Source organism: Lissotriton vulgaris, chromosome 2_2 (assembly GCF_964263255.1).
Source record: "Lissotriton vulgaris chromosome 2_2, aLisVul1.2, whole genome shotgun sequence".
Taxonomy (NCBI): domain Eukaryota; kingdom Metazoa; phylum Chordata; class Amphibia; order Caudata; family Salamandridae; genus Lissotriton; species Lissotriton vulgaris.
The window spans coordinates 96,585,015-96,608,684 of NC_141688.1; the positions used below are offsets into that span (position 1 = coordinate 96,585,015).

General features: G+C 45.9%; 1 protein-coding gene across 2 annotated transcripts in view; it reads right to left on the minus strand.

The window, feature by feature from the left end:
- The window catches only part of LOC147729081 (cysteine repeat modular protein 2-like), a 721,334-nt gene extending 705,790 nt beyond the window's left edge, over nucleotides 1-15,544 (minus strand). For both annotated transcript variants that reach the window (XM_086959364.1, XM_086959363.1), the window contains exon 1: nucleotides 15,290-15,544. In XM_086959364.1, coding sequence (XP_086815490.1) covers nucleotides 15,290-15,473 — 184 coding nt within the window. In that variant the 5' untranslated portion in view covers nucleotides 15,474-15,544. The remainder of the gene's footprint in view (nucleotides 1-15,289) is intronic.
- Between the last annotated feature and the right edge of the window lie 8,126 nt (nucleotides 15,545-23,670).

Consider the following 23,670-nt stretch of genomic DNA (forward strand, 5'->3'; position numbering starts at 1 on the left):
GATTGTCAAGTTACCGTAGTGAGCGGTAAACAAACAATTTTAAAAGTTACCATGGCGCTAAAAAGAAAATTATTTGAAATAATGTAAATCTTAAATTCATTGAAACATTTATCAGAGAGAAAATCAGATTTTTACATGTGATTAATACTTGAAAAAATCTTTACTGAGGACCACTGAATGGTGCCTAATTCAACTATGTTAAAAAACCAAGAGACAAAAACACAAACAATCCTGACTCAACCGGAGGAACCAAATCAGTGTCATAAAATCATCCTAAGATAGTTCAACTCATGGCATTATATTAAAAACTGACCAGTGCAGGGAAAAGGTTACTGCACAATTAAGGCATGGGCCTATTCAGGAACATACAAGTACTAAATCTAGTCTTGAGGAACCACGCTATACATGATCAATTTACAGCCTTAGTATGGTAAGTCTCACCTGTCACAGAAGGTAACGAACACTATGGCGGTTCAGGGTATATAGTTCATCAAACTATAGGGTAGTATCTATAAACAAGAACTGCAACTGTGAGAAATCAGGGGAGGTTAGGTGGAAATCATAAGGACTAAACCTGCAACCCGGTCTTACCTCGAAGTCTGTGTGGTGTGAACTCAAAATCAAGAGCTCCACCGTAAATGCATGAAACCGGATAGGAAAGCCGTCACAGGAAGTCTCACATGTGCGTCAGTAAGGCGCCGCTTCTGTGGGCGGAATAGGGATTAGATACAATCCTGCTCTCTGGTTAGTGTTACAAAACACCTGCATACCACGGACATGCTATGACCAGCGAAAATGTCACATACCTGCTTGAAGGAGAACTGAATACGTGTCATTAAATGTAAGCCGTCGATTCTGTAAATAACAAATGCGGCCATCAGATCTCATCGAAAGGACTGTAAGACAGTTACACGGAGGTATATAAACCTACAAATTGCTCTTACCAAGAATTTGGTGTTGATACAATTCTACGAAAAATTTCCACATGGATGTTTAAGTTGAATGGGTGGGCCGGATAAGTGGGTCCCAACCGTGCGTCGATAAAGATCGCACTGAGTCTCCGCTTCTGCAGGCGGAATGGAGATTAAATAATGTCCTGCTAACTGGCTATTTTATTTACGCAGGCCTACATATCATGGGCATTCCTTACTCACAATTTTGAAGAGGATATGATTGCGAGTCTCGCCGTCTCGTCTCTGCCTCTTGCCAGATGGGCGTTTGGGCTGAGGATAGAAATAGTAAAGGGACTCGTAGTACTACCGGGTCGTTGCTCAGGGTGACCGTAAACAAAGTTCCGGTACACTTCCGATTAAGTGCATAAATAAACAAACCCCTATGGCATCGCGAGTCTATATTTAGGGGCCAGTACTAAAGGCAAGACTAGGAAACTTTACAAACTGGAGATAACATAGCTCGATAATTATAAGATTGCATTACTGGCAAAAAAAAAAATCTTTTTCCAAAACCGAGGTCAGAGAATGTCAATGCAGCATAATAATTAGTAAACTTAATGGTAGGTTGAAGAACTGGTTCAGAAATAATTACATCCAATAATTTGATGAAAGGGAAGATGTAGCAAGTGTATCTCTTAAACAGATTGCGTCCAGGCTGTAGTCCAGGAGGCGGTGTGTAAGATCTATGGGCGTAAAACAAGTATGCATAGATATGTAAAAGACTCTTAGCCTAGGACCTCTCACACATGAGGGTCAAAAGCAAGTTATTGATACAGTGTAATACATTACAACCAGTGGACATTTAGCATCACATTTCAATAGCAATCATATATGCCAGGCCGATAGGAAGACACATTTAGCAGATGCACCTCTCAGACATGAGGGTGAAGATCGCTGCTCACCGCCTGAAACTGGCCAATTGTGCGTGACTGCTTTCAGCTTCATTTAACCCATTGGCAATGGTATCTAAAGTCATCATCCATTTAGATTCTCTAAGGGTTAGGATACGCGCCATATCCCCGCCCCTGGGTCCCAGGTTAATTTTCTCTAGTACTAACCACTGTAAGGTATCAGCGGTGTGGCCTTTCAGTGTGCAATGGTCTACCAAAGGTGCCCCCTGTACTCTACATCTAGCTCTACTCCCATGTTGGATGATGCGGGCTTTGACCTTTTGTTGGGTTTGCCCCACATATGCCAGATTGCATGGACATTTGATTAAGTAGATGACGTTAGTGGTGTTACAATTTGTGTGGGATTTGAGTGTGTAGGTTTTCCCCTTGTGGGTGAGCTCTTTGGTCTGGATTGTAGTGGCACAAGCAGTGCATGCACCACATCTCGTGTGACCAACAACGGGAGGGAGGTGCCACAATGATTGAATCGTTGGGTCACGAGGTAATGGAAGAAAAGATTGTACCACTTGATCCCTGATGTTGCGTGCTCTCTTGAAGGAATGTAGTGGGAGAACCTTTTGTCCAATATCATCTGCTACTAGCCACCAATGATGGTTAATGAATTTCTTGATGTCATTTCTGCGGGTGGAGAAAGTAGTAACACAAATGACACGTTCACTGGAAGGATCTTCTTTTTCTTCACATTGTAGGAGATTTTCTCGAGGACTATACCAAGCTCTTTTGCGAGCACGTTTGACTAGGCGTGTGGGATAACCTCGTGCTCTTAGTCGCTCAGAGAGGTCCTGTGATTCTGCCATATAGTTCTCTTTACTTGAGCAGTTCCGGCGGATGCAGAAGAATTGACCCACAGGGAGATTGTCACGCAATCCCCTCGGATGGTGGCTGTTGTATTCCAATAGTGAATTACGTTCAGATGGTTTACGAAATAAAGTTGTCTCCAACATTTTGGTCTCAGAGTTAGCGTAGATGGTGATATCCAGAAACGGGATCTTCCCTTTATTTGATTCTAGGGTGAATTGGATATCCGTGCTTTGTGTGTTCAACCAGACATGGAACAGAGTAAGTTGTTCTTTTGTGCCCTCCCAGATGCACAGCACGTCATCTATATACCGGACCCACATAAGTATGTGGGCCCCGAATGGATTCGTATCACTGAAAATGACGTTGCTCTCATAGTTGTCCATGTATAGTATCGCCACGTTAGGGGCAAATGTAGCCCCCATCGCTACTCCCTTGGTTTGCAGAAAGAATTCCTGTTGAAACATAAAGAAATTTTGCATCATTGCAATTCTCACGAGTTCCAAAATAAAACATGTGGGGACTGGGACAGGAGCTGTCCTTGTATCAAGTACCTTTTCCATGATTGCGATAGCGTCGAGCTGAGGGATACTAGTATACAATGATACTATGTCGCAAGTAACTAGTAATTGAATGTTGGAGTCAAAAGGTCTTTGATCAATCAAGTTGATGACTTGGGTGGTATCCCGAAGGTATGTCCTGGTCTTAATGGCAAGTGGTTTTAAAAAGAAATCAATGTATTGGCAGATGGGTTCCAGCATAGATCCACATCCGGACACAATGGGACGTCCCGGAGGGTTTTCTAAACCTTTATGCACCTTAGGCAAGGTGTAGATGGTTGCCAAACGGGGATGACGCTGGTTCAGAAACTTAAAGTCTTGCTCTGATAGGAATCCTGTATCAAGGCCTTTTTGTGTGGTTTGCAGTATCAGCTGCGCCAGTTCTTTCGAAGGGTCACTGTGGATTTGTTTATAACTCACACCATCTCGGAGTTGTCTGTAGATTTCCTTCTTGTAAGACACCGTATCCTGAATCACAATCGCCCCGCCTTTGTCGGCGGGCTTGATAACTATTTCAGAATTGTCCTTTAGGCCCTGCAGTGCCAATCTTTGATTTTTTGTCAGATTGAATCTAACAAATTTAGGTTTGTTGACCGCATTCTCCACTTCTTGGATGACTAAATCTTCAAAAGCAAGGATTTTATTGCTCATGGCATATGATGGTGGGTAGAAGGTGGATGGCTCTCTTAATCCAGTCACTGATGATCTTTGCTGTGCGGTTGAGTGTTTGAAGAAATATCTTAACCGGATCTTTCTGAAGAAGTTGTAGAGTTCCGTTTTTAATTGGAACTTATTGGGGAGGGTGGTGGGGACATAGGATAGTCCCTTACTAAGGACCCTTTGTTCCTCATCAGACAGATGGTACTTCGAGATATTCACTATAGGGTTGGTGACAAGTTGTTCCGGTGCTGAGTTTACCACCGATAGGTGTTTCACCTTGTCGATATTTCCCCGTGATTCTCCGGGCGAAACGTGACTTGCTTCTGGGCACGGCCTCGGCCAGCGTTCTGGTTCTCCATGTTGGATTGGTGTCCACGTGGTTGTGCGTTGGACCAGTTCCCACGGCCTCGGGGGGTGGGAGGGCTTCATTGTATCTGACCTCTGCCTAAAAAAAAGAGGTGAAGGTGGTGGATACTGTGGGTAGCCAAATTCCGGATATGGGTAATTATATGAGGGGTCCCGGTGTTGAGGGTTCCGATTCACTCCCGGAACTGTATGACGAGTCGGAGAAGTTGGTATATGTTCTTCTCCCTCTATATCCACCTCTGCCCCGGTTAGCAAACCGGCCTTGGGTGTCTTGTTTGTAATAGTCTGGTTGAAGGTATGGGTATACACTTTTTTTGTCAAAAGCTCTGAGATCCTTAGCTAATTTCTCCAATTTCTTGGTTTGAGTTGTAACATCAAACTCTTTTAATGTGGCATCTAAGGTCTCCAAAGCTGATTTTGCATTTGTCAAAGTGCTATCCCCCAGTATCTCTGCTCTAAGAGCATTGATTTCTTTAGTAAGGGATTGTACCTGCTCTGCTGCTGTCTCCACCCCCAGCACCATCCAGTGCCGGGAACAATTATTTGCAACGTAGCTAAATCCCTCTTTAAATTTAGGTACGTCAACAAAAATAGCAGGTTCTATTTTAATTTGGAGCCCTATCGGGATGATGTTTTCTTGCAGGTATTTGGTTAACAAATAGCCGTGTAAGCGTGTTTTGATGAGCTTTTTCTCCAATCTTTCTAGTCTACTGACTTTGTCACTTAGGGTGACATTTACTTGTAGGGTGGTATTAGACAAGAATTGGTTGGTCTGATCTTGCAGGAGTGTGTTAATGTAGTCTTCCGTATATGAGAGTAATTCACTCTCAACCATGGTTTTAAAGAAAAATTCTTGATTGGTTATTTAGGAAAAATAACAAAACCTCGCAGGTGTGCACCTGCTCAGATAATCGGTATCTAATAGAGGGGTTTTACCCAATGGAATCCACATGGGACCTGGGTGCTAACTAGTGCATAAAGAAGGGTCCCTGTGAAACACTATATCATTGTTTATTTTATTCACGGAAAAAGTAACAAAAATCCACACACTGTAAATTAATCACAATGGGTTAGACAATATACTTAGTAAATAACAGTGCCCCAAAGAAGGAAGTGAGGTAGCATGATGCTGTGAAGGAAGAAGGAAGTGAAGGGTAGAAATTTGTGACATTTATTATATATCATGTATCATTCGAGATCCAACAAATCTTTTTAAGGCTTCAGACCTCTGAGCCAAATTAAGGGATCATCACATATCCCATAGTACTAGAAAAAGTCTATGTTGACACAAGGAATTCAAATTACTGCGGGCGGTGTCAACATGAAAAACAAAGGAAAGTAGCCGTCGACGTTTCGACCCCACGCTACAGTTGTAGGTGTGTTTGTTGCCTTACATCGGGGTCTTCATCAGGACAGAGATAATATGGGGTGCACTACAATTTCTGTAAAAATGTAAACAGTATAGTATCAATATAAAGAAAAAAGGACCATGATTGTCAAGTTACCGTAGTGAGCGGTAAACAAACAATTTAAAAAGTTACCATGGCGCTAAAAAGAAAATTATTTGAAATGATGTAAATCTTAAATTCATTGAGACATTTATCAGAGAGAAAATCAGATTTTTACATGTGATTAATACTTGAAAAAATCTTTACTGAGGACCACTGAATGGTGCCTAATTCAACTATGTTAAAAAACCAAGAGACAAAAACACAAACAATCCTGACTCAACCGGAGGAACCAAATCAGTGTCATAAAATCATCCTAAGATAGTTCAACTCATGGCATTATATTAAAAACTGACCAGTGCAGGGAAAAGGTTACTGCACAATTAAGGCGTGGGCCTATTCAGGAACATACAAGTACTAAATCTAGTCTTGAGGAACCACGCTATACATGATCAATTTACAGCCTTAGTATGGTAAGTCTCACCTGTCACAGAAGGTAACGAACACTATGGCGGTTCAGGGTATATAGTTCATCAAACTATAGGGTAGTATCTATAAAAAAGAACTGCAACTGTGAGAAATCAGGGGAGGTTAGGTGGAAATCATAAGGACTAAACCTGCAACCCGGTCTTACCTCGAAGTCTGTGTGGTGTGAACTCAAAATCAAGAGCTTCACCGTAAATGCATGAAACGGGATAGGAAAGCCGTCACAGGAAGTCTCACATGTTCGTCAGTAAGGCGCCGCTTCTGTGGGCGGAATAGGGATTAGATACAATCCTGCTCTCTGGTTAGTGTTACAAAACACCTGCATACCACGGACATGCTATGACCAGCAAAAATGTCACATACCTGCTTGAAGGAGAACTGAATACGTGTCATTAAATGTAAGCCGTCGATTCTGTAAATAACAAATGCGGCCATCAGATCTCATCGAAAGGACTGTAAGACAGTTACACGGAGGTATATAAACCTACAAATTGCTCTTACCAAGAATTTGGTGTTGATACAATTCTACGAAAAATTTCCACATGGATGTTTAAGTTGAATGGGTGGGCCGGATAAGTGTTCCCTACCGTGCGTCGATAAAGATCGCACCGAGTCTCCGCTTCTGCAGGCGGAATGGAGATTAATTAATGTCCTGCTAACTGGCTATTTTATTTACGCAGGCCTACATATCATGGGCATCCCTTACTCACAATTTTGAAGAGGATATGATTGCGAGTCCCGCCGTCTCGTCTCTGCCTCTTGCCAGATGGGCGTTTGGGCTAGAAATAGTAAAGGGACTCGTAGTACTACCGGGTCGTTGCTCAGGGTGACCGTAAACAAAGTTCCGGTACACTTCCGATTAAGTGCATAAATAAACAAACCCCTATGGCATCGCGAGTCTATATTTAGGGGCCAGTACTAAAGGCAAGACTAGGAAACTTTACAAACTGGAGATAACATAGCTCGATAATTATAAGATTGCATTACTGGCAAAAAAAAAATTCGTTTTCCAAAACCGAGGTCAGAGAATGTCAATGCAGCATAATAATTAGTAAACTTAATGGTAGGTTGAAGAACTGGTTCAGAAATAATTACATCCAATAATTTGATGAAAGGGAAGATGTAGCAAGTGTATCTCTTAAACAGATTGCGTCCAGGCTGTAGTCCAGGAGGCGGTGTGTAAGATCTGTGGGCGTAAAATAAGTATGCATAGATATGTAAAACACTCTTAGCCTAGGACCTCTCACACATGAAGGTCAAAATCAAGTTATTGATACGGTGTAATACATTACAACCAGTGGACATTTAGCATCACATTTCAATAGCAATCATATATGCCAGGCCGATAGGAAGACACATTTAGCAGATGCACCTCTCAGACATGAGGGTGAAGATCGCTGCTCACCGCCCGAAACTGGCCAATTGTGCGTGACTGCTTTCAGCTTCATTTAACCCATTGGCAATGGTATCTAAAGTCATCATCCATTTAGATTCTCCAAGGGTTAGGATACGCGCCATATCCCCGCCCCTGGGTCCCAGGTTAATTTTCTCTAGTACTAACCACTGTAAGGTATCAGGGGTGTGGCCTTTCAGTGTGCAATGGTCTACCAAAGGTGCCCCCTGTACTCTACATCTAATTCTACTCCCATGTTGGAGGATGCGGGCTTTGACCTTTTGTTGGGTTTGCCCCACATATGCCAGATTGCATGGACATTTGATTAAGTAGATGACGTTAGTGGTGTTGCAATTTGTGTGGGATTTGAGTGTGTAGGTTTTCCCCTTGTGGGTGAGCTCTTTGGTCTGGATTGTAGTGGCACAGCAGTGCATGTACCACATCTCGTGTGACCAACAACGGGAGGGAGGTGCCACAATGATTGAATCGTTGGGTCACGAGGTAATGGAAGAAAAGATTGTACCACTTGATCCCTGATGTTGCGTGCTCTCTTGAAGGAATGTAGTGGGAGAACCTTTTGTCCAATATCATCTGCTACTAGCCGCCAATGATAGTTAATGATTTTCTTGATGTCATTGCTGCGGGTGGAGAAAGTAGTAACACAAATGACACGTTCACTGGAAGGATCTTCTTTTTCTTCACATTGTAGGAGATTTTCTCGAGGACTATACCAAGCTCTTTTGCGAGCACGTTTGACTAGGCGTGTGGGATAACCTCGTGCTGTTAGTCGCTCAGAGAGGTCCTGTGATTATGCCATATAGTTCTCTTTACTTGAGCAGTTACGGCGGATGCGGAAGAATTGACCCACAGGGAGATTGTCACGCAATCCCCTCGGATGGTGGCTGTTGTATTCCAATAGTGAATTACGTTCAGATGGTTTACGAAATAAAGTTGTCTCCAACATTTTGGTCTCAGAGTTAGCGTAGATGGTGATATCCAGAAACGGGATCTTCTCTTTATTTGATTCTAGGGTGAATTGGATATCCGTGCTTTGTGTGTTCAACCAGACATGGAACAGAGTAAGTTGTTCTTTCGTGCCCTCCCAGATGCACAGCACGTCATCTATATACCGGACCCACATAAGTATGTGGGCCCCGAATGGATTCGTATCACTGAAAATGACGTTGCTCTCATAGTTGTCCATGTATTGTATCGCCAGGTTAGGGGCAAATGTAGCCCCCATCGCTACTCCCTTGGTTTGCAGAAAGAATTCCTGTTGAAACATAAAGAAATTTTGCATCATTGCAATTCTCAAGAGTTCCAAAATAAAACATGTGGGGACTGGGACAGGAACTGTCCTTGTATCAAGTACCTTTTCCATGATTGCGATAGCGTCGAGTTGAGGGATACTAGTATACAATGATACTATGTCGCAAGTAACTAGTAATTGAGTGTTGGAGTCAAAAGGTCTTTGATCAATCAAGTTGATGACTTGGGTGGTATCCTGAAGGTATGTCCTGGTCTTAATGGCAAGTGGTTTTAAAAAGAAATCAATGTATTGGCAGATGGGTTCCAGCATAGATCCACATCCGGACACAATGGGACGTCCCGGAGGGTTTTCTAAACCTTTATGCACCTTAGGCAAGGTGTAGATGGTTGCCAAACGGGGATGACGCTGGTTCAGAAACTTAAATTCTTGCTCTGATAGGAAACTTGTATCAAGGCCTTTTTGTGTGGTTTGCAGTATCAGCTGCGCTAGTTCTTTCGAAGGGTCACTGTGGATTTGTTTATGACTCACACCATCTCAGAGTTGTCTGTAGATTTCCCTCTTGTAAGACACCGTATCCTGAATCACAATCGCCCCGGGACTATCTCAGCACCCCCCCCCCCCCCCGAGCAGTTAGGCAGATGGGAGAGGTATCATTGGAAAGGGTAGAATTTCCCCTTTCCAATGGTACACTTCCCTATTGGATTGCCGCAAGGCTTTTGGTTCCCCCATATTTCTTTGCCAATTCAGGCTTTCTGCCTTCCCTGGGGGGCAGATGGGGGCAATAGCCTCATATCTTCTTTCCCTGGGGGGCAGAAAGCACACAATGCTCAGTGATTCTTTTTTTGGACTATGCAGGGTTGGGGGCTGCCCAAATTTGGTATGTCAATGCCCCCTACCGCAAATAAAAAAGGGACAGCCTTTCTGCCCGCTCTGGGGAGTAGAAATGCCACTAGACCCCAGGTATTTTTTCTTTTTAATAAAAGAGGGGTGGTGGCTACCCACATACTCCCACCGAAAATACATTTAAACAGAAGTCCTTCTGCCCACCTGGGGAGCTGAAGGGGGCACTAGTGATAGGTCAGAAAGCTTAATAGGTCCCAGGGATTCTTTTTTTTGGAATATGTAGCGGTGAGGGCTGCCCAGAAAGGACATGTCAATGCCCCACCCCCAAAACAAAAAAAGGACAGTCTTTCTGCCCACCCTGGGAGGCAGATAGGGGGTACCTACCCCAATCTGCGCCCAGGAAGTGCAGAAAGCCGACTAGACACCAGGGGTTTATTTTTAAAGTGAGGTAGGGCTGCCCACAATGGCCAAAACCATGCCCCCATCCAAAATAAATTGCAACAGAAGTCATCAGCCCCCGATCTGCCCTTCCTAGGGTGGGGGGCAGAGTTGCCCCTAGGCACCAGGGATTTCTTTTCTTAGTGTAGGGGTGGGGGCTGGCCAGAATGGGCATGCCAGAGCCACCGGCCCCACCCAAAAAATGGGCACAGTCTCTCTGCCCCCCAGGGGAATATGGGGGCAATAGCCCCTGATCTGCCCCCTGGGGGGGTGGGGGGACAGAAAGCCCACTAGATACCAGAGACTATTTTTTTCTTTGAGCTGGGATGGGGGCTGCCTAGAATAGGCATGATGGTAACCTCACCTCACCCCCTCCCAAAATATGGGCACAGTGTTTCTGCCCCACAGGGGGCATATGGTGGTTATTACACCCTATCTGCCCCCCCACCCCCAGGGAAGGGGTAGAAAGCTCTCTAGATACCAGGGATATCTTTATGGGTATGTTAGAGACCGGTCCCAGAGACAAAGATTGCTCTCCTTTTTTGTGTGCACATATTTTTTTAGCCGTTTCTGCCCCCCACCCTTGGTGGCAGATCAGCTATATTTTTAGGCTCATCTGACCCTGAGTGGGGCAAAAAACCACTAGACACTATCAAACGTTTGTGTGTGTGTGTGTAAACTGGAGTTCAGCTGACGGTCTCTGTGTACTTCCGTTTGGCTGGCTGTGTATGTACTGGCATTTTTCTGATGGTGTATCTGGACTTGTGCTTAGCTGGCAGTGAATGTGGACTAGTGCTTGGCTGTCAGTGTGTGTGGACTGTCGCTTAGCTAGTGGTCTGCGTTGGCTGGCTGGGTGTGTGGACTGTCGCTTGGCTGGCGATTTGCATGCATGGCACTTGGCTGGCAGTGTGCATAGATGGAGCTTAGCTGGTTGTGTGCGTGGATGGCCCTTGACTGGTGGTGTGCATGGATGGTACTTGGCTCGTGGTGTGCGTGGTTAGCACTTGGCTGGCAGTGTGCATGGATGGCTCATGGCTGGCAGTGTGCATGGATGGCACTTTGCTGGCGGTGTGCATGAATTGCACTTGGCTGGTGGTGTGTGTGGACTGGCACTTGGCTAGTGGTGGGTTGATGGTGTGCACTTATCTAGCGGTGTGCTTAGATGGCACTTGGCTGACAGTGTGGCTTGCGTGGATCCGCCAGTGTTTTATTACCCAGAATCCCTTGCAAACCTCAAATTTTGCTACAAAAGTTACACTTTTTTTATATTTATGTGTGAAAAGTTGTGGAATCACTGCGTCGGCACACAGCATTCCACTTGGTCCCCTGATGAAAATGATACCTCACTTGTGTGGGTGCCCAAAGCAAAGAACCTAGAAACATATAAAATGAAAAACTATGGGGGAACAAAAGTGGGTCCGAAAGGGCAGGTTTTTAAATAATATTTTAGGCTGACTCTGCTTTGGGCACCCACACAAGTGAGGTATCATTTTTATTTTAAGACTGAGTGGAACATTGGGTGGTGGGAAGTTTGAGCTGGTGCCGTGATCTGACAATCTTCCGACACAGAAATGTGAGGAAAATGTGACTTTTTACCTACGTTTGAGGTTTGCAGAGGATTCTGGGTAAGAAAATATAGGAGAACCATGTAAGCCAAACATCCCTGACACCCCTGGGTGCCTAGTTTTCAAAAATGTCTGGGTTTGTAGGTTTCCCTAGATGACCACCAAGCCTGGGATCAAAAACACAGCATCGACTACAAGCGTACTGGGCTGTTTGTAACAGCAAAAAATGCTTTGCACAACTAGCCCTTAGTTCGAGTTGATCGACTGAAGAGAACCATGGCCACATTACCAGAATGCATAGGATTGTTAAACAAACAAATCCGGAATTGAAGCACTGCATCCTTCACGACACAGAGTCGTCGAGGACCTTAGACTGTAATGACAGAGAATATATAATTACTAATGATTGAATGAGAAGCCTGTTTGGGTCCACAGGACATCCCAACAAAGGCACACTGTGGCAGAGCAGTGGAAAAGGGTGCTCCAATTACATGGCATACCTGGTGCTCGCAGAACCACATCCCACGAGTCAGGAGAAAGAAGAGCCTGGCTGATGAGGAGGGCATTCACAAACCAAGGCAAGATAGGAGGCAACAAGTATCAAACTCACTGTATATAGGACATCATCAGGGAAAACACTGACACTGGAGTTAATATGTATTAACAACTAACATATGAGAATTGATCCTGCAAGTACACATCTAGATAAAAATTCTTAATTACTTCAGGTTTAAATACATTTAAATGTGCAAAATGTTCCCAACACTTTAACGTCAAAAATAATATAGAGACAGGATTGCAATATAGATATGATAAACATGCTAAAGAAAATTGAGTTCATATCTATATAAAATCGACATCTACTTTTATTCTTTTCAAAATACCCAACATGCCGAGCCCTCCTCACTCCTTGCGGCAAACAGACCCAGGCCTGGACACGGAACTAGTGCAAAGCGCCTAGGTTTCACAGGTCCATGTGTGAGTGGCTCAGTGGTGTGTTTTTTCTTTACCGTTCTGGGATTTGTAGTCCCTTGATGTTTTCTCATGTATGTGCTTGGGAAATTTGAGAGGTCTGTCAAACCGACAAACCTTCTGTACTACTATCCATATCACTTGGAGGTGGGTGGGTACACAAAAGGTGAGTGAAGGGGGGACCCGTCTGTGGGAGCCTGAAGGAAATGTGAGATGTTTGTAAGCGCACTGAAAAACAATGGGTTCAATTCAAAACGTTTTTGTTACGAATTTATTTGTGACTTACTCTTTTATTCTTGGCTTACTTCTGAATTTTAGGAGTAGGTCAAAGCAAGGTAGCCCTAGCGTCTCCTGTGCTCCAGCTCTATTTGCCTGCTTCCCTATTCCCTTCTGCCCCACTGCCACACAGAAACACTGCAACTTGTTGTATAGTAATTTGTTCTACTGCCTTTCACTGCAAAGCAGTGATATTTGTTTAATAAGTTTAAGTCTGACTTCTATGTTTGTGTAAAAAAGAAGCAGAGTTCATAGGTTTGGTCGAGAGCATCGCCTGGATAAAGCACCCTACAACACCTGCAATGCTGTGAATCTTACCTCAAATGTCTGTTTCTCTAGCAAAGTTTGTAAGTATAGGATTAGCACCCTGCTATCCATGCTGAGCTAGAACAGGACAAAGTATTTTGGCATATCTACTGCAAAGTCTTCAAGGATGCTCCCTTGTGCCTGGACACAGCAAAACCTCCATGAAGAGCTATAATGATAGTGAAACACGTGTCAGGGATTTACCAATCCAAGCTGTAAGACTGTGCCTGGAGTGGTAAAATGATTCTGTTATTTTACAGCTCAGCATGGATGGCACTGCGCTAATGATATGGTGAAATGCTTTTCTCTAGAAATAGCAACATACTTTGTCCCTTTCTAGCTGGGCGTGGGCGGAACTGTGCTAATTCTATGCTTAAAAACTTTGCCAGAGAAACCAGGCATTTAAGGTGAGCAGGTTCAGAGTGTTGCTGGTGTTTTTAGGGTGTTCGATACAGGAGCTGCTCTCCACCTAAACTTGGGATCTACCCAGAATTCTCAGCTTCTTTTTTACATAATTTATGTGGCACTCTAAGCCCGAAAGGGTATTTGTTTTGAATGTATATAAACATATATACATACACACAAAGTCATTTCCAACATTTAAAAAACATATATATGTCACCAAAGACTCCTTGTTTGTGTCCGCCCCTACTATCATATAATTAATTCCAAAAAACATAATGGCACACAAAGAGGCTTGTGTTCTATTATTTTATTTAATGAAGTAACAAAATCGGGCAAAAAAAAAGTCAAAGCATTTCGACTGCGTGTGATCTTTCAAGGGCCTCCAAACTTTTCTGTACTGAGAGCTACTTATGTTAAATGAAACGCATTGAGAGCTACTATTAACATTAGTGTTGTATTTGTTATATGTATAATAATTCAACCAAACAAAAGCTTTCTAATTCAATAAGCTGTGCTGCACACAGGTGAGCTCATGAGCCACTGGTTGGAGAACCCTGGCTCTTAATCACATCTAATCAAGACCATTTGCTCTAGATATGCGTTTGCTTTTTAATACCAGATTTTGTCAATGCATTAGACCATGAGTCTCATTGAGTGCCATAGTACTATAAAGATAGCAGTCGCGGCCAGTGCAGGTTAGAGCAGGGGGGCCGGGTTGGGGAGAGGGGTGGATTTCGATGGGCGAATACGAAATTCATTTATTTAATTTTCTCTTTTCATCGTCCGCTGCAATCTACCCCAACCCCACCCCTCCAGCCGGCCCCACCGCTCTTATCTGCAGGGCCGCGGCTGATAGTTAGATCTATTTATCTATTTATAGGTGGCCTTACCAGTTTTATCTGTGACCTAATATGTGTTCCCACCTCCCCTTAAAATCCCTTCCAGAGGCACCACTGTGAACCCGGACTACATCCAGAAAAAAGTTTGTGAATCAGGAACACATTGTTTTTGGCCTGGGTACATTTGATAAGGATGGCGTGCAAAGGAAGAGTTCCTTTCACAAGGTACAATTAGCAGGTGTACTTTTTCAATGATTTTCTCCATCGGGGAATGATGATTTCCCTGTAAATAAGCCTTTTCCCTACACTCCAATTAAATATGGACATCCATCCTGTTTGTTCGCATGGTTTTAAACTATAGTTAAGGTGCTCATCTGTTGTCATCACTCAACCAGCACAAAAAAAATCAAACGCTCACAACTTTACTAATCAAAAAGCTGTCTCCTACACCAATACAAACTACTGTACTAGATGCCTGTGCGTGGCCGGTCGTGGTTTCCAGCCCCATGCCTTAATTCACAATGCATTCTGGGATTTGTAGTCTTTGTTCTCCCCATTACACTACAGTGGTCTCGAGTGGTTCTACCAGTTGATATTTTTTATAGCATTCTGGGATTTGCAGTCAATTTATAAATGAAAATGAGGGTTACAAGTCACAGAAGGGAAAGAGTAATATCTGGCCGGTCTGAGCTACTGGCGAACTGGGAAGATCTGGGTCTAGCCGAACCGATGATTTGCAGTTTCCAAAGTGACAAGTTCTTTGATGACAAAAGACAACAAGACAAAGGGAGTTTTCTCACCTATTCCGCACTCGGTGCATTCGAAGGGCTCGTGGCCGCTGCATTCCTCACAGCTCGAGTGGCAGTCCACGCATTGGTTGTTTAGGGCAAACTGCCCGCTTGGGCACCCGAGGCCGGCCGCCTGGCTGCTTAAGGGGACCAGGAGGATGAACAGGTAAGAGGCGGCGCGCACGAGACTCCGCATCTTCTCTCACTCTCTGAGACTCCTTCGGAGTGAGTGTCTCAGATGCCCAGGTGCAGCCCGGCTTCTGGCCAACCGAGATCCCGGGCAGGAGGCGCAGGTGGGTGCGCACAGCTCCTCACACAGCTCTGAGGCAGGTAATCTGAGCATGGAACTGGTTTGGCGGGTTTCTCATCTGGTCATTCCAACAGTAAAGCAGCGCTTTGTTCACATGACTATTCAGAGGGGAAAACCTAGCCCAAGGGCAGGAAAGGGTAATCCATGATTATTCAAAGGGGGAAACAGTGAATTTAAATATAAGAGCAGAACCATTAATCTAGTTAGATTTTACATAGACCCCACCAAAAGACTATTTTTTAATAAAATTATTTATTCGGTTTAACTCTTTCACAACTGTTTTCTTGGCAGGTTGCTGCACCCAATAACTGTTGACGTAGAATTATATGGTGCATTTTTGTAATGCTAGCTTCTTACCACGCAGCCGACTCAAAACAACGGTCTCTTTGATCTTAACATAAAGGGCATGTCTACCTCCTTTATCCTTCTCTTCAACCAGCTTCTTTGTGGGTTTTCATGCTGTGACCTGATTTTTGTTTTTCAAAAGTCTTTGATTTTCCCCAGAGAGGGTTTAGTGGGTTATTCCGTATTTTCTGCATGTCCTTGTATTTAAGTGGCTTATGTTTAATATTCTGTCCCCTAGATTTGCATCTCTTGTTATCCTGCCTTTACTTCGTAAAGAGTTCCCCCACTCGCCGTTTAGTATAGTGCCAATCAGAGGAAAACTGTAAACCCATAAAAACAGACGGTGTAAGTCTCTCAGATGAGAATGATTGAACTGCGAGAATCCATACCTAGGGGTGGAGGAGGGGATAGTTGTGAGGATTCAAGAAGACCTGACGTAACAACAGCCAGGTTTTACGTGCTTTTTCTGAAGGGAAGACGATCTACAGCGCTTTACAGTGGTTTCTGGGGGATGAGGGTAGTAATAGCTACACAGTGTCATATGCAGGAGAATAGGACACAGCAGCTCCTACTACCACTAGGAAGCACCCTACCACACTGGGGGTTATATACAAGAGAGGCCCTAACCCAACCTAGAGGTGCACCTTTTATCTTGCTCATACCCCCTTACACCTAGGAGGAATTAGATGGCCCAGTCATCAGTCAAGACAGACTACGCGAGCCGCTAGGCGTTGCCTTCACATGGGTGAAGCTCAAAAGGGTTGTACCCCACACACCTATGGATCAGGTGCCACTGAGATACTCACCTGTGGTGACCAGAAAATCTACTAACCTTTCCGTGCCTGGCCTCACGATCTAGGACAACTTCCAAAAATATCTAAGGAGGTAAAAATCTTGGAATTCCCATGGACGCCAAACTGTCAATGAATCCACAAGTGTAGAAGGTGGGCACATCAACCTATCCCATGATGAGAACACTGCAATGCTTCTTCACACACCTAAAATTCCCACACAAGGTACGAGCTATCACATCTCTTGTCCTAGCAAAACTGGACTATGGTAATGGTCTGTATCGCAGCTCACTTGTGTCAACTATAAGACTGCAAATAATTCAGATTGCTTCCCCCTAGACCCCAACATGTAAAACCACAAGCCCACTTCTCCCCTGCTTTGAGGGTGCTACACTAGCTATCAGTTGCTAGAAGATCCTCCTTGAAGTTGCGTTTTATCACACACAAAGCAATCTATGGCAAGGAGAAACTCTTCATCAGGAAGAAAATCAACAAATACATACAATAAAGTCACCCGCACTAAAGAAGGACTTCCCACCTCATAATTCCTGCATATAAGAAAAAAAGCACATGGGTGGAACAACTTTCTCTGCTTAGGCAGCAGAACTAGAAATTCCCCACACACAAATATAGGATCTACAGACAACAGTCTTCACTTCAGAAGATTAGTCAAAAACTGCCTCTTACCCCCATGAAAACTATAATCGCAACTCAAGAATGCACTACAACATTATGCTCAGACATGACAAACTATAATTCACACTGTGTGAAAAAGAGTTGTTATACAAGCAAAAGTCGTTGTAACTTGAACTGTGCCTCCTGTTATGAGAAGATTAGGGAAAATGGTATGTTACACCACAGGATGCATGTGTATGTAAGACCATGTCAGAGTTGCTGCTTTTGTCTACTTATGGGTGCATATGTAGAGTTTTACTCCTGCTACTAATAGCTACAGTAAGTACCATATGTATACTTATGTATATATAACGTTAATTACGTTATTTGAAAACATAACGATGTACCACATGATAAATGTGGATAGCAGACCATGTAAATATTGCCGCTTCCATGTACATATGGGTCTTTATGTAGAGGTTAATCAAGCAAACAAAACTTTAGCAAGCATCATATGTGTACACATGTATGAATAGATTATTTTCATTTTGCTTTTTATAAATAAAACAACAAAAAACCCTTCAGTTCTTCCCATCCTTGCTCCCTCTGGCACAACTGAAACCCTCTGACTGCTATGAACTTCCAAACATCCTTCTCAAACTTGCGCCCTTCCTTTTTAGCCATGCCACCCAACTAACAAGCACACACCATTACTACTCACTAAACAACACAATACTTACCATTTTCAAATGCACTCCTATCATTCTATCCCTACCCCAAACTCTACTTAACACACAAGAAATCAAGTCAAGTCAAGTCAAGTCAAAAGATTTATATAGCGCGCTACATACCCAGAGGGTCTCAAGGCGCTTGTAGAAGGGTGGGGAGTTACTTGTCGAATATCCACGTTTTGAGTTGCTTTCTGAATGCTAGGTGGTTCTGAGTAAGGCGAAGGTGAGTGGGAAGTGAGTTCCAAGTTTTAGCTGCTAGGTAGGAGAAGGATCTACCTCCCATGGTGGTTTTGTTGATGCGAGGTACAGTGGCAAGGGCTTGGTTGGAGGATCGTAGCTGGCGGGAGGGGGTGTAGAAGGATAGTCGTGTGTTGAGGCATTCGGGTCCGATTTCGTAGAGTGCTTTGTGTGCGTGGGTTAGGAGCCGGAAAGTGATCCTCTTATTGACAGGGAGCCAGTGGAGGTTTTTCAGGTGATCAGAGATGTGTTCTTTACGCGGGATGTCTAATATGAGCCTGGCTGAGGCGTTCTGGATGCGTTGTAGTTTTTTCTGGAGTTTTGCGGTGGTGCCGGCGTAGAGGGTGTTTCCGTAGTCCAGTCGGCTCGTGACCAGAGCGTGGGTGACTGTTTTTCTAGTTTCAGTAGGGATCCAGCGAAATGTTTTTTTGAGCATGCGAAGAATGTTGAAGCAAGATGAAGAAACGGCGTTGACTTGTCTGTTCATCGAGAGTGAGGAATCCAGGATGACGCCCAGGTTCCGTGCGTGGTCCGTCGGGATTGGTGCTTTTCCAAGGGCCTCTGGCCACCAAGAGTCGTCCCAGGCGGAGGGGGAGGTACCTAAGATGAGGACTTCTGTTTTGTCTGAGTTCAGTTTCAGACGGCAGTGCTTCATCCATTCGGCTACTTCTTTCATTCCTTCGTGTAGGTTGGTTTTGGCCGTGTTAGGGTCTCTGGTGAGTGATAGGATCAGTTGAGTGTCGTCAGCATAGGAGATGATGTTGAGGTTATGTTGGCTTGCGATGGCCGCGAGGGGGCTCATGTAAACGTTGAAGAGGGTGGGACTGAGTGAGGACCCTTGAGGTACGCCGCAGATGACTTCAGTGGCCTCTGACTTGAATGGTGGAAGGCGGACTCTCTGGGTTCTTCCGGAGAGGAACGAGGTGATCCATTCCAGTGCTTTTCCTTGGATTCCGATGTTTTTGAGGCGCTGTAGAAGGGTGCTATGGCAGACTGTGTCGAAGGCTGTGGAGAGGTCGAGGAGGATGAGGGCGACTGTGTCTCCATTGTCCAGTAGAGTTCGAATGTCGTCTGTTGCTGCGATGAGGGCGGTTTCGGTGCTGTGCTTGGCTCGGAAGCCGGACTGTGAGGAGTCGAGGGATTTGTTGGTTTCGAGGAATGCGGCGAGCTGGTTGTTGACAGCTTTCTCGATGACTTTGGCCGGGAATGGAAGGAGTGAGATAGGGCGATAGTTTTTGAGTTCGGTGGGGTCAGCTGTGGGTTTCTTCAGGAGGGCGCTGAGTTCGGCATGTATCCAGCTTTCCGGGAAGGTTGCGGAGTTGAGGGAGCAGTTGATGACGTCTCGGAGGTGCGGTGCAATAATGGAGTCTGCTTTGTCAAAGATGTGGTGAGGGCAAGGGTCTGTGGGGGATCCTGAGTGGATAGAGTTCATCAGACGGATGGTGTCCTCAGTGGAGATTGGCTTCCAGTCATTGAGGATGTTCAGGGGGGGTGGGGGTCCTGCAGGGGATTGGGTGGGTTGGTCTTCGGGTTGGTTGTCGAAGCTGTTGTGGAAGAATGAGGCTAGGGAGTCGCAGAGGGCTTGAGAGGGGGTGATGTCGTTGGAGTTGGCTGAGGGGTTGGTAAATTCCTTGACGATGTTGAATAATTCCTTGCTGTTGTGGGCGTTGTTATCTAGACGGTCCTTGAAGGCTGCTTTCTTGGCATTTCGGATTAGTTGGTGGTGTATGCGGGTGGCGTTTTTGAAGGCGTCCTTGGTGCTGGTGGTTGGGTCTTTTTTCCAGGCCTTCTCGAGGGAGCGACAGAGTTTCTTGGATTTCTTAAGATCATCGTTGAACCAGGAGGCCTTCTTGCTGCCTAGTTTGATTTGTCGTTTTTTCAGTGGTGCTAGGATGTCGACGCTGTTGGATAACCATTGGGTGAGGTTGGTGGCTGCTTGGTCTGGGTTTGAGGAGTGGGCGGGGGGCTTTTGAAGAAGCGATGAGGAGATCTGGTCGATGGTGATTTTGTTCCAGTTTCTTTGCAGAGTGGGTTGGGGGAGGTTGTTGGATGTGGGCTTGTTGTAGGTGAAGTGAACGCAGCTGTGGTCAGTCCAAAGGAGAGCTGTGGTGTGGCTGAAGGAAACATGCTTGCTGGAGGTGAAGATAGGGTCGAGTGTGTGACCTGCGATGTGGGTGGGGGTAGTGACAAGTTGTTTAAGTCCGAGGTTTGCGAGGTTGTCCAAAAGGGTGGTGGTGTTGCGGTCGTTGTTCTTTTCAAGGTGAAAGTTGAGGTCTCCCAAAAGGATGTGGTCCTCGGAGGGGAGCGCGTGTGGAGTGATGAAGTCCGTGATGTCTTCACTAAATTGTGCGCGGGGTCCTTGTGGCCTGTAAAGGAGGGTGCCTCTGAGTGTGGTCTTGGGGTCGATGTGGATCTGGAAGTGAAGGTGTTCAGAGTTGGCGAGATTGACGTCTGAGCTGGTTGAGATACGGATGGATTTCTTATGGACGATAGCGATGCCTCCTCCTGTGTGGCCGGTACGGTCCTTGCGAATGATCTTATAGCCTTCCGGGATGGCGATGGTGATGTCTGGGGCTGAAGAGGCATTCATCCATATTTCTGTTAGGAAGGCGACGTCCGGAGAGATGGTGTCGAGTAGATTCCAGAGGTCAATGGCGTGTCTGTGGACCGCAAGAGCACAATCCTAACACAACTAATGCACAATAAATAACCACAACAAAAAAATTGTACTAACCTACTAATAACTAAATTTGGGTTCTGGAGTAGAATGCTGCTTGCTGCATAAACCTATAACCCAACTGAATCGAGTATGCTGGGGGTACCCACTATTGCCCAAAAGAGTTCAGATCTCTGGGGGTACCCATCAGCCAACTGAGCCCAGTACAGTGGGGGTACCTCCTACCATACAGATGACAGTACACTGGGGCTACCCCAGTGTCCTTCAAAAATGTTCAGTACTCTGGGGGCACCCCTAGCAACTAGCAGATTCGAGCCCTCTGGGGACCCCTAACACCTATGATCGTAGGATTTTTAATCCCTGGGTTCCTCATCACACAACAGAGTTTAGTACTCTGTTGTTGAGCAGCAGTCAAGCACGCATAAAACACTTATTGGGAACTTGGCACATGTGTCTCCTTGTTAGAAATGGGGTAGCCAATTCTACGGGGGTAGCATGGAGCAGAGCGGCCAGGCCAAACTCCTGAGGACATGTGTGAAGCATCCACACAGTACCCACAGACGACCCACTAGGCACACCACAAAAGAGACACAGCAGCAATTTGGATGGAAAAGAATAACTTTAGTATTGTACTAAAGATGCAAAAGTAAAACACAGTAATCACAATGGGGCGCCAATGAGCGCCAGGGCAATGTATACCAGGGGGGATTATTTACAGGGGTAAGGGGAAAAAGAAGAAAAAGGGTAAGTCCATTCGGGTCAATACTGAAATAGAAAATCATAAAGCCTTCTCAGTTAAGATGAAAACTCATTAGGACACGTTTAACCATCGGAGCAGGGTAAAAGCACTCCTTGGAACTCGCGTAATACTCCTTTAGATAAACATGTGCAATAACATTCCTTTCGACATCAAGCCACCTCTCATTATAAAGGGAGTATGGCATAGGACATCAGTAGGCCCATAACGGCAGGCATTCCGCGTACAAATAAACACTAGGCATAACAGGCCTCAGGGGCATTAGCATTAGGAAAACACATCTAACATCTAACAGGGGCATGAAACCTCTGAAACCTCAGGCCTAAGTAAACCATGGGCGTAAGCATATCAGCGTGGGACCTCGGTAGGGTCAATAAAGCAGTGGTTAAATCAGACAGTATTTCATAGGTCCTCAACATGGTGCAGTAACCAGGTTGCATTATAAAATATTTCTTAGAACCCTTTCAAGATAAAACATTCCTTGTATAGGCCTAGGCATATCCAGTGAGAGCCTGGTGGCATAGACAGTATCAGAACATATGCATTAGGACAGGCTCGGTCCATCTAAGCATGATCACTCGCTGCACACCTGGGAACATAAGTCTCAGTGGATGTGTCATCAAACCCTGGGACCTCAATCTGAGTCATTGGGGCATAGACACATTAACATGTAGGCATCACCATGCGTAACTTTCACAACAGAAGCTTTAGGGGAAGAGCACGTGATTCCCCAGATGCATATGATTCCCCTTCGCGGTAACTGCCCACTGTCCCATGGGGCCATTGAATAATCGAGAGTCAGGCCTGGCTCTGCTGGAGGCCCCAACACCACACTGGACCGTAGGACTTGGCAGGCGCAGGGAACGGGCACCGGCAATGTGCTCCGACAAACCCCCCAAACCACAGACTGACTGAGCCCCCACTCACCGGGCTCTCCTGGGTTCTAGTTCTGGTTCTAGTTCTGCCTCCGAGCAGTATCCTGTCGGGCTGGTGCTGCGGGGCTCCCCTTTCTCCTGCGAGGCCCCGCCGGTGGCAGCGCTGCTTTTCTGGGCACCCGCAGTGCCCCCAAACAGGTCCCACTTCTCCCCCCATCACTCCCGTGGCTCCTGGCAGTTCTTGGGTCGTTCAGGGGGGCTCTCCCTCTCCTGGGAGCCCACACACAATGCTCCAAGCTCAACCTGGGCCTTCCGATGCCTTCCCGGGCCCGCGGTCCAATCAGAATGCAGAGCGATGGATGCACGCGCGCAGATGCCTATCCCAGAGCAGCCTGCGGAGGTCGTGTCAGTCTCTGCCAATGGCTGCGCGGCGGTCCGGGGGGTGCAGCCGATGACGCAGCGCCTCAGTCCGGTGACGGCCGTCCCTGCTTCTCGGGCCCAGCGCGGCCTTCCCACTCCCCCCCTCCACTCCGGGGGTTGCGGTGAGGCCGGAGGCCATGGCGCTTCGCGGGCACTTAACCGGCGGGGTGGGCTCCCGCTGCGGTTATAATTCCACAATGGCGCGGGCTCCTATCACTCACAGGAGCCCCGCCTGTCTCCCGGGCAGCTGCTCCTTTTTCCGGGTCGCAGCGCACGCTTCGTCAGGCGGCCCTGGGGGCCGCAGGGGTGAGTACCTCAGCAGCGCCTCTGAGGCAGGCAAATGCGGGGTGGGCACCCGCTGTGAGGTCTATGCACCAAGGCGGCAGAAACACTGGGTAGGCACCCGTTTACATACCCGGGACTCACCACTGACCTTGTTGTGGGAGCGTCGCCTGCTTTCTTGTCCGCCTTTCCGGCCACTTTGCCACGCCTCGCGGCCCCCGCTTCGCGGGAGCCGCTCGTAGGCTAGAGACTTTGCCAAGAGCCACTATCTGGGTCTCTTCTCGTGCACCAGGGCACCAACGCGCTTCGAGGGACTTGGCAGCTGACCCCAGGAACAGAGGCGGGACTGCGAG